Source organism: Limulus polyphemus, unplaced genomic scaffold (assembly GCF_000517525.1).
Source record: "Limulus polyphemus unplaced genomic scaffold, Limulus_polyphemus-2.1.2 Scaffold431, whole genome shotgun sequence".
Classification (NCBI taxonomy): Eukaryota; Metazoa; Arthropoda; class Merostomata; order Xiphosura; family Limulidae; genus Limulus; species Limulus polyphemus.
In genome coordinates this window covers 372,931-385,379 of record NW_013666041.1, presented here as the reverse complement: position 1 = coordinate 385,379, position 12,449 = coordinate 372,931, and the positions used below count along the sequence as shown (strand labels likewise).

The 12,449-nt window shown below is 36.1% G+C and overlaps 1 protein-coding gene across 2 annotated transcripts in view; it reads right to left on the bottom strand.

The window, feature by feature from the left end:
- Window positions 1-12,449, bottom strand: part of LOC106458227 (metalloprotease TIKI1-like) — a 64,389-nt gene that overhangs the window by 26,550 nt on the left and 25,390 nt on the right. For both annotated transcript variants that reach the window (XM_022384374.1, XM_022384375.1), the window contains 2 exons: window positions 10,487-11,044; window positions 5,080-5,401 (listed from right to left, as the gene is read on the bottom strand). In XM_022384374.1, coding sequence (XP_022240082.1) covers window positions 5,080-5,401; window positions 10,487-11,044 — 880 coding nt within the window. The remainder of the gene's footprint in view (window positions 1-5,079; window positions 5,402-10,486; window positions 11,045-12,449) is intronic.

Genomic DNA, 12,449 nt, shown 5'->3' with positions numbered 1-12,449 from the left:
TGTCGCTTTATATCAAAACAAAACATTTATTAAATAAAATAGTCTCCATTCTTATCGAAGATGCTTTTCTATCTTACAATCAGGTTGCTAATGTCCTGATTAAAGAAATCACTTTTCTTTGAAGCAAAACACATGTTGATGTCCTCTTTAACACTATCCACATTTGCATACGTTTTCCCATTAAGATGATGTTGCAGCGAACAAAAAAAGATGGTAATCTGATGGTGCCATATCTGGAGAATATGGTGGGTGGGGGAAAACTTCCCAACCCAACTCCATAATCTTGTGTTGCGTCAAACTGCCACATGTGGACGTGCATTGTCGTACAGAAGAACACCTTTCCGACTGACGACTGAAGGGCGTTTCTGATGAAGGGCTTGATTTAAACGTTCCAGTTGCTGATTATAGATCTCTGCATTGACAGTTCGCTGTGAATTGAGGAGTTCGAAATGAATTACTCCTTTGATGTCCCACAAAATGCAAAGCATCCCTTTTTGTGGATGGAGTCCAGGTTTTTGGGTAGGAAGTGGTTTTTGTCTAGGACTGGGCCATTGTTTTTGGCGTTTAATATTCGCATAGAGAATACATTTTTCATCACCGGTGACAATTCTGTCCAAAAATGGTTCACGCGCATTACGCGCCAGAAGAGACGAAGCAACATTTACACGTTGGAAACGATGATCATCGGAGAGTTCGTGACGCACCCAAACACCTTCTTTATGGAGTTTTTCCATATTTCTTAGAGTTTTACGTATTCTTTCATGAGAGACACGCAATTTCAGGGCCATTTTCCGAGACATTAACATCTTGACGACCTAATATTACTCTTAGTTTAGTAAAATCAGATGTGATAGATTTTCTGGAATTATTGAGGGTGACACACAGCCAGTTCTATGTGATTTTGTTTTTTTAAATTGAATGACTGGGCTTAACGACATTCGAACCTACTCTAGTCTTACCTAAATTTCGTTACGTGGAATATGTTAATTTTTAGCCATCGCAAACAAAAACTATGAAATAAAGGCTGAGGACTGTGGCATTCGAGATTATATAGCTTATACTATCAGAAACGTGGATTCGAATCCCTCTGGGTCTTTATTTATACTTCTTCAGAAAAAATAAATGTTTCTGATGAAAATGAAAATCTCGCACAAATCATATCATTACAAAGACAATACTGAATACTGTACAATTGTGTCTTTACAGTAAAAATATTCATTATTATCAGAACTATAACCAAAGAAAACCAAAATATATAAAGACCATTGGAGCTTTTATCGTATGTTATTTTACCAGGGCGCTAAATCTCGTACCCTGGTGGGTAAGCGATAAGTTTCTGGAGTTACGACGCTAAAATCTGGGGTTCAATTCCTCGCGGTGGACAGAAGACAGATAATCCATTGTGTAACTTTGCACTAAGAAAAAACAACAACAGCAACGATAAGCTTGATAAGGTAATACTGTGTTCTTCCCACAGTAAGTTTAATTGATTAATTTTCTATTTAATATACCAACATTTTTATGTGCAATGCTAGAAATACCTTTACGTTAGAAATACTGCAAATAAGATAACCGAAGAGTTGTTCTGCCTTTTAAAGCTCACACTTATTGTGATGATTTTACAGAACCAGCTCTAATACGTTATATTTAGTATTACTAAGTAAGAAGTGAAATAAGATTTCACGTATATAGCCCTCCCTGATTTTGAAGTAATAGTCGACAGTTCCAACCATCAAATCTTGGGCTACTCTTATCTAATTGAATAGCGCATTCACGGCCCCAAAGTACGAAGCGCGTTTTTGCGGCAACGGGCTATGAACAGTAAATCCACGAATTCTCATTCCGGGCACACTAAATACCGAGCTGCGCCCAACCCACATAAATTAGCATGTGACCATGAATGTCAATACTAGCTTCTATTATAGTTGCAAAGCGTTCAATTTCGAGAATGGAATCGGGGTTAAATTTAATTTCGGTTCAATAAATAACATAAAAAACCTATCAGCGGTGCAAATCATTTACATTATATACTATAACTCTCATAATAATGATATACCACCGTGCGAAGAATCTAAACAAAAATATTAAGGCCATTATATTACCAGTCTTCACTATACCAATAATAAACGAATAAAAGTTTGATGTTGCTTCAAGAAAAATCGAATAATCGTTACTTTCGAAAAGTTTATAGTTTAATAAGTCTAATATAAATTGTATTTTTACTACTAGTCTCGTTGGTATTGATATTGCAACTTGAACGACATTTTATGCATCATATGAGGTGAACGGTCAGGTCAGAAATCCCATTTAAAATTCAGACATATCTATCCATAACTTTGAACTGCTGAGTAGGTGGAAGGCTTTGGTTAAGTACAAACCTACACAATGGGCTATTTGTGCTCTGCCAACCACGGGTATTGAAACCGAAGTTTTAGCGTTGTAAGCCACCAGACTTAACACTGAGCCACTGGAGGGCAGGAAGTCAAATAGTAAGCAACAACCGCCGCCTACGCAACCATTTTTAAACGAATAGCGGGATTGGCTGTCATGGTTTTAACACTCTTCACAGCTGAAAGTGTGCATACAGCGACATATTGAGGTTGGAACCTTGGATTTTTCGATACGCAACCTAGCAAGTTAACTACGTCCGATTTTATGACATTGAACCTTGTTAATATAAAAATTATATTTGAATTTTTGAGCTATCTCTCTTGTGTTCATTCTTTTGACGTCATAGCCTATTGCTTTTTCATATTATACTTGGTAGGCATAATTATTCACGTACGTAAAGAAAAAACAAAACAACGTTATATATTTCATTAGATGCTTAAAAAGACATTTGTCATATTTTATTACTTACTTTTATGATCCACACCAAGAAGTTTATAATCACTGTGGATAGCAATTGTGTGTGTGCTTTTCCAGCAACAAACAAAAATTAGAAATTTTTCTCTAATAATATTATGAAGTTTGTCTATTATCGCTATTGTGACTAAAACTGCCAGCAGTGTTATCAGATATCTCTACAACTGTATGTACTTTGCCACATTTTTTGCTAGTTAACTATCAGTACAGTAAGAAGACTTAAAAATAATAACGAGTGAAACGTCTTGTCTGTCTTCTGAATGTTATTAGTGAAGTTTCAAATCTTAAAAGTCATTATATTAGTTGTTTCTTCTTTTTTTTTAGTAACGTAAGCTTTAGTGTATTTTTTTTCTTACGTTGAGTAACTTCTGGTTCCTATTAATGTATAGCAACAGTGACAAAATGTGTTTTTGTAGGCGGACATCATATCCTGAAATTTCAGAATGATCATAAAAAAACGGCTTTTCAAGGGAGAAGGAATCGGTTACAGTGCATGAAGCAAGCAATATGTTTTTATGTTTTGTAAGTAAGTTGTATTCTTTCTTAATTTAGTTTGTTCGCTCAATAATATTGATCAAAATGTTTAATATACAATAATTTGTATTTGTTTATATATTTTTCATTATATGTTACTTATTATTTTTAGCCTTTTATTTACATTTACATGTGATACAAGCCTATATATTTTAAGTTGGCCGAAATGTTATTGTCGTTATGGCCAAAAATATCGTTAACAACGAAGATTTTCAGTTGATTGATCAACGCATTCTAATTGTTTCAAGTTTCTGTACAATGATTCTCCATAGTTCTAGCAGTAGTAACCACAGTATACTGAAATACTGTAGCTTTATTCATTACTTGATAACGTTTTAGTTCTGATCTTTGTAGGTAGCTTTTTTTTTATCAGAAGTTATTGATTATTTTCGAAAATCTATGTTTTGATTGCCTAGTCGTGAAAAAAAAAGCCATTTATATATATACCTTAGTAATATTTCACTTAAATACATGAAGTCATCTAATTTGTAAAATGAAAAACTATATTTTCGATCATTAGAAGATTCTAACCAGAATACAGCTAGATATAAAAATAAAGAAGGAACATGCGGTAAAAATGGCAGCGAAAGTAAAAATGGAAAGTAGCTTCATGAAAAAAAAGAATATCAAGTATTAGCTGTATCCATCAAGAAACATGCTGCTTTAACAGGGTCATTGAAATTCACAATCACGGGACAAAATTAGGTAGTTAACTTGAGAGTATATAGTTATAAGACAGAGTTTAAAAGTTACCTTGCGAGTTTACAATCACAGGACAATATTTGTTAGTTATCTTGCTAGTTCACAATTACGAAAGGTTGGGCGCGGCTGAACTGTGAATTCTAGGTTCTGTGGTTCATGCCCTGTTACTGCTAACATCAAGAACAAAATAATCGCTCTTCGAACTTCGGGGCCGTTGGTGTGTCATAAAAGTGCCGATCAAATCACATTATTCGATTTGAGAAGCTGGCAACTAGGCGGTGGGTGATGTTGACTAGTTACCTTTTTGCCTTCCTTCTAGTCTGAAAATTAGCAACGGATAGCGCAATAGCCCTTGAGTAGTTTTGCACGAAAAACAACTTAGCAAAAAAACAGATCAAAGTTTCGTAGTTATCTTGAGAGATTAACAATCACGGCACAAAGTGTTAGTTACCTTGTGAGTTTACAGTCACGAAAGTTTCGTTCTATTTATTCCTTGCAGGTAAGCATTCCGGATTCGAAGTTCTGTGGTTAACATCCTGTACCGCAAAAAATCAAATAGATCGCACTTCGAACTTCGCGGCGTCTAAGAAGTGACGATCAAATCACGATTTTCGATTTGTGACGCCCACATACTGGTAGTGTTCGGAGTTGACTTCTCTCTGATCTGTCACTTGAAGGTTGGAGATAGCTAATGCAAAGAGCCCTCGAGTAGCTTTGCGCGAAAAAAATTCAACGACAACACAATCACGGGATAAATTTCGGTAGTTATCAAGTGAGTTTACAATCAGGACAAATTTCGATAGTTATCAAGCGAGTTTACAATCAGGGACAATGCTTGTTTGCTAGTTACCAAACTTATGAAAAATTATACTTGTATCGAAAAAATGACATGGTTGAAACTTATTTATTCATTTTCCTTAAATAACCTCTTCATCAACCACCCTCACAGACTTACATATGTTGTACATATAAACTTACCAGCACCAAATGCAAAGAAGAAACTCTCATCTGGATATGCATTCAGTAATTCAATCACTCTCTCAGCCATATTTTTATTCCGCTTAAATATCAGTTCGTTTTTAAAATACTCGTCGATAGCATTGGCAATAGATTTGTCGCTTAAGAGCAGCGAAGTATTTACTAGATATGGCACAGAAATTGTGTCCTGTCTGAAGATCACAGAGTTCAAGTCTCCACAGTTGTAATGTTTGATTAAGTCCTCCGTCGTGTACGTCAGTTGAACGCCTCCATTCCGTATGTTTTCGTGTTGGAAGAGAGTATGATTTAAAGCAAAAATTACCTGTAGAAAATAAACAAATAATTAGTCATTTTGTGCTTCAAAATAGGTTCGGTTAACTAAAATAGTATATAATAAGCAGCTAAGCAGTGGTTTTTGATCAGCTACGCATTCACTGAGACCCTTTCATGCTAATGTATCTTACTGCTCGGGAGGTTATTTTCACACCTACCCTTAAAGCTACATCATTGGCAAGGTCTCTACTAGATTGTCATATACCATGTAAACAACATACACTGAGTTAGCTAACATCACTTTTGAAGTGTTTGGGCTTTCTACTTTGGCTGCTTCTACTATCGTGAATGCTAGTTTCATGTACCATCTTTTGAGTTTCTATACAGCCATTACTGATACATGAAATTCTCCCTCATCACGTCCCTCATTACCAGGCAAAACTTTGGTTTCTTAACCTTTATTATGTGACATTTCTTTCCTGGGGGATATTGCTGGGAATAGTATGACTGCTTTGCTCTTAAAGGTATTATGATGATGTGGTATTGTTTGATTGGTTGGATAATAGACAGACACGGTGTAGACAATCAACATACACTATCTTACCAAAAGTCATGGGACACACCTCTGATTGCAGTAAAATGGGTGTGACGACGAAATATGCAAATAGTTTGGCCTATAAAGGTGATCAGCGGTTCGCTCGGAAATCATTTCGAATTTGTACGCCGAACGATGAGTGTAAGGAAAGAGCTAACAGAGTTTAAGAGGGGGAGGATTGTTGGACGTTATTTTTGGAAAATGTCTGTACGTGCTATTGCGCAACAAATAAGCATTTCCATGAAAAAATGGAAGTTCACAGGTGACAATGAGCCCGAGAAACGACCAGATAGGCGTAAAATACTGACTGCGCGCCTTGAGAAGGCTGGTTACCTCATATCGCCTCAGACTCTAGAGAATCTGTGTTTGGAGATGCGAGCAGCCACAGGCAATCCTATAAGTATTTCCGCGAAACTTCGAGAGCTACATGCCATGAATTTTCCCGGAAGAGCTGCAGCCCAGAAGTCATTGATAACAAATATAAATACACACCGTTGATTGTCATGGGGCAAGGCACACCGAAACTGGACCGTGGATTAATGAAACTCGGTCCTGTGGAGGGACGAGTCACGCTACACGCTCTTCCAGTCTGAAAGGTATGTAGGATGCCTGGATAACGCTTATTACCTGAGTTTGTTGTCCCAACAGTGAAGTTTGGAGGTGGCAGTATCATTGTCTGGGTGCTTCTTGTGGTATGGACTAGATCAACTGGTCGCAGTGCATGGATCCATGAATGCTGAGTCCAACATTTATTTTCTGAACAATTCTATGTGTCCTACATTGTGGCAGTTTTATGGTACCGGCCCTTACACCTTCCCACATGATAACGCTCCATGTCACAAAGCAAGGATTGTGAACACGAGGATTAAAGAGAGTAACATCGGAACATTGCAGTGGCCAGCACAGATCCCCGACCTCAACCCGAAAGAACATCTTTAGGATGAACTGGAACACAGAATTAGGGCAAGGCCAAGACGACCCTCTTTAGTAGTGGAGCTTACTAATGCTTTAAAGAAGAAGTGGAGTACAATACCATCAGCTTTCTACCAGAAATTAGTAGACAGTCTTCCACGACGCATTAAAGCAATCATTAAGGCCAAAGGGGGGCCGACACGCTATTAAGTTCTTGGAATAAAGACATGTTTTATTCATAACTACCCGTGCCCCATGACTTTTGGTAGAATATATATAGTATATGATGTACTATGACTGAGTTTATTTTTATACAATCGATGGAGGGCCACCTTAAAATTCTTGCATTTTATACCTAATTCACTGTTTCCATAATTATTTCCAATACTCTACATTGCAAAATAGTTTCCAATTTAGTTGTTATTTCCTTCAATCTTTTAAACCTACGAAAATATTCACCAGGTTACTTCACATATATTATTTTCTGAGCATTATTTGTCCTTTAGTTGAGAATTAAACAAAATTTCGGAGATTTTCTTGAGCAAATTCATTCACAAAACAAAATGAAAGAAATCGTTTCTACTAATCGAATCTTTATTTAGTTCAATAAGCGCCTTTTGGGAGGGGGGTGTATATGATAATCCTAAGCATTAAAACCTTGCATGTAATGAAATATTAAAAAAACAACCAAGAACAACGTTTGGCTTAAGGCATCAAACAATGCACGGAGGTTCGGTTGTTTTATACATGGTGACGAAAACATGTAAATTTTTATTAATTTTACAATAAACATGTTTTATTGCCCAACATTTGTTTCAAAAGACCGAGAAACTGGTGAAACTAGTTTTCCGATTTCGTTTAAATATAAAGAATCGGTGCACATACAAGTTACTTTCCGAAATATAACGAGATTCCTTATTTGTATGTTTCATAAGTGGCAGAGCTGTTCTGTTTTGCTGAATATACGCTGTAACACTAACAACTGCATGCTATTATTACCAATGTACACTTAAAATTGTAGAATTAATCATAAGATATATATTGGCGAATCTTTCAAAGTTACTTAGAAATTAAAACAAACATACGATTAAGTGTAGTTTACAATAAGATATTCTAGTACTTGTTCCACAGTGAATGAAATATTAGTAGAAAGCTTCTGTAAGTCGTATTGTAGTAGGAGAGACGGATCACTATATGTACCCTGGGCGTAATATAACTTGTTAATCGTCGCCAAATTCCTCCCACCTTTATAGCTTATTGTGTTACTTTGCCATCTATGTCATCTCTCATTACATTCTCGTGTTCCTCAGCTTTTTAATCTACAGTAACTGGTATTAATGAATACCACCTAAACAGGTCACTCTTCACACCCCATTTCCGCTATATTCAAATTTCTTGTACCCTCTCACGATTTTTCGAACTTAATGTGTGTGAGCTGTCGCCACCTGTTGGAGTCCATTGATGACAGATCTTGTGGTATGATGTCGGATGAAATGTTCGACGAGATGCATAAGTTTTCAAGACGTTTATATTTTGTCAAGAGGTGACGGAGCTATGAGCTAAAAGTTTGTACTTGAAAAACTCAAAACTATGAGCCGCTATGGCGCTGCTAATAATTGGCTTTCTAGCCATTTTATATATATAGCGAGTACCTGTGCCGAAGCCAAAATTTATCATACGTGTGACATCATTACCAGGGTAAATATATCATATTCCAAACCTAATTTCCATTTTTGTAAATCCATTTTAAGTAAAGAAAATATATTCAGCACTAATTATTTGAGATCATTTACATTAGTAATAAATTGAATACGCATACATTACCAAGAGAAAACACGCAACATCCTTTAAATTAAGTAGGAAGAAAAATGAACTAGATACCATATATACAATACTTTTAGTCTCCTTCAACTTCAATTTTAGCAACAACAGTCTGCAAATATTATTAGTATCCATTTTGAATTTCATAATGCGTTGTACACTACCTGTGCATAATAAGACTTACAAAGTCGTATCATTTTAAACACACAGTGTCTTAATAAACATGTGACAAACAACAAACATTTCACCATTATAATGCTCTGACACCTCCTCTTGAGCCGGGGCAGTCGTACGTTGCCTAAAGCTAGCTCCTGAGGGAGAGTGACAATGTGTGTGTGTGCTACTGTGTACAAGTGGACACGAGGAATCACAAACTTATTTTAAATATAGATGTTTTCAGTCTTTGAAATGTCGGGACTCAGTTCCAATCTCAGGCGCCGAAACGGCGCTCAGGTGCGTTTTTGTAGCACTATACCTTTGGCGAGTACTAACATCGTTTATTTCTAAACTTTTTAACAAAAGTCAACATTTACACGATCATCATTTGTATAATATGACGCAGAAACAGAAAAATTTCATTCATCGTACTCTTTGATGGTATAAAAACATTACAAATTTGTGTCTTCAAGCTTTTCACCGCGTAGTGATCTAATAAAAACAACAGAGATGTTTGCATGCCGTTTATCTCTGACAAAATACAAAAGAGAAACGTAACTAAATATCGTATAAGACTACTAAGACCATGTATATACGATATAAAAGTGGATATCCTAAAAAAAAAGTCAACAAAGAGGGCATATTACGTGAAAAAATAACATGCGGCTTCTGATGGCTATTAAATTAGCCAAAAGAGGTTTAATATTCATTGCATACTCACTTTAGCAAATAAGTGGTGAGGATGAGAGAATTCTGGGTTGAAGTCAATATATAAAACGTTTCTCACGTTAAGGTTATTCGAAACATTTCTTTCTCTTTTTTTTTTTTGCTATTCGCTGTGGTATTTTGTTAGCTGTAATGACGGTTGAAGCTCGTAGTTAAATGATGAAATATAAATCAGTTCTATTTGAACGTATGTGGAAATTTGTAGACTATCTCAAGTATAAACATAATATGTTGTCCTCAGCAAACAAGTACAAAATTCAAGTATAAACACAATACATTGTCACCAGCAATGAAATAAGTTTTCTACATACTTTCTGGAAAACTACAAAACAAAACATCTCGTTACAAATGTGTCCCTTAACAACTTTCAAAAAGAAATAGAACATTATAATAAGTAAATATTACATAATATCGTGTGTAACAGATACGAATACCACACATAAAACCCCTGATATGAAAAAAAAACAACAAAAAAACATGACGGCCCACTTAGTATGGCCAACATTCGAGTGTAAAAATACTATATAATCTCCAGCAAAAACGTAAGAAGACTACGCATTGTCTCCAGTAACCAGTTATGAATATCTCGTACTGGCTTCAGCGGAAAAGTACGAATACCGTAAGTTGTCCTTAGCAAAGGTAAATACCACACATTACACCCAGCAATCATATACCCAGAGAACAAATAAACCCAAATCCATATTACGTTCTGCGATAACATGAAAACATCACATATTTCCTGTAAGTACGAAAATGAAAGAGTGACTGAATAGTTATTCTAGTCAATAAAGAAGTCTTGAAAGGTGTATAGTCGTCTAAAATCAAGTACATTCATTGGCCCTTTTTGAGTAAAAACACGATCTTATATTTTCCATATCGAAATCAACGTTATTATAACACGTATTGTTTTCCAGCTAGTCCTACCTGAGAGAAATTAAGGCCATTAAGCGGCAGACATTGTTCCTCAGGATGCTCCACGGCTCCTGTTTGTTTATTCAACTTCTCAGCTTCCTGAGCAAGGTAAAGGTCTAACACGGGAATTCCTCGTGTCTTGACGTCGCTTTCAGTTAAAGAGTTCACCATTAGCATCACCCAGACTGGCCGTTTTCTTTCCCAATTAAAAGTCATCATGTTGAAGATATAATCTGCATACAATCCCCGACTTCTCTGGTCAGCAGTCAGCCACGAAGGTAATGTGACTTTCACGTAATCCAGGTGACTTTTTAACCGTTGATAGAGGTCCTCTGGAAGCACATCAACCAAGTTTCTTCCCTGTGGAAGTAGCTGGCAGTTACTCAAAGCGCTGAATGTATATGGATCCATCATGTCCAACTCAAAGAACACGTTGTCAGATTGTTTAAAGGCATGTTTGGCACTGGCAGGAATGTGATCCCACACCCTCGTGTATGGGACGTGAATCGTGCCGAAAAAATATGAAGGCGGATCCTTCTTGACAGACCAAAGAAATGACATAGGACCTTCCTGTTGTAATTAGAACATATACATGTATAATACTTTCCAAAGCAAACGTTGTAAACAGGTTTAATCTAAAAGATTTTTTAAAATCTAAGTCAAATTAAACTTGTATAACACTTATAAAACCAGAACTGTAAATGATTATTATATAACTATCTCCATTAATAGGAGCGATTACTGAGGTACCAGTAAAAAAAAATGCATTGTTTGGATTTCCACTTGCACATTTTGGATCTGTAACAAAACTATGCCAACTTATCTATCCTAACTCACTGGTTTTAAGTGTCTGACATGGCCTGGTGGTTAGGGCTGTCAGCTCGCAATCTGTAGGTCGTGGGATCGAATTCCATCAACGAACATGCCCTTTCCGTCGTGGGGGTGTTATATTGTGACGATCAATCCCATTATTTGTTGGTAAAGCGTAGTCCAAGAGTTGGTCGTGGGTGATGTTGACTAACTGTCTTCTCTCTGGTCTATCACTTGAAATTTAGGGACGACTAGCGTACATAGTCCTCAAGAAGCATTGCGCGAAATTCAATAAAACAAATAAACAAATCAATGGTGTCAATTGCATTTACGTTACGACAGCCAGCAAAATAATTAATTTCTTCAAGACAAATTAACTATATCGGGACGGGATATGGCCTAGGGTTAACTTGCCTGAACAGCCAATTTGAGGTTTCATGGTTCGCATCTCGTTGTAAAAAAGAAACAGAAAAACAAACCGCTCTGCACTTTGGTCCGTGTGTCCATATGCTGTTTTTCCTGCTAAAACCCGTAGCGTAAAGAACTGATAAAAAATATTGAATGATATCGTTCGTTTTATATGTAAAATGCAGAGAAAGCTCCAACTAATGAGTAAGATTAATTGTAATATTAGTATTACACCCACCACTGTTTTGCAGATGAGACTTATTCTAATATTATAAGCAGTTTTTGGCGGACACCAACAACTCCAACGAAACAATCCATTAATACAAAGTATATCTTCTAATATTTTTTAGCTTTCTAATTTCAAAAGATAAATTTTCAACAAAATGTTGTAGTTCTGTTCATGATAATTTTTTCTCTATAACTCTTCTTTGTGACAGTAAGGCATTCAGCAAATAACCTATCCAGCGTAAGACCAGTATCTTATAAAAAGCCAAGCAGGTTGTATCAGTACATCTAAAAAAGATGAAGCTGCTCATCCAGTATGTTATAGGCCACTAATTTCAAGATACTTATAACATAACTTGCAAAAATTACAAAGCCGACACATTTAATTGCTAGTTACGTCTAAAACAAATCGATATATAAAACTCAGATATCCAGGCTTATAACATTAAGATTGTTTTCAATTCATTTATTTGTTTGTTTTTGTTTTTGAATTTCGCGCAAAGCTACACGAGGGCTATCTGCGCTAGCCGTA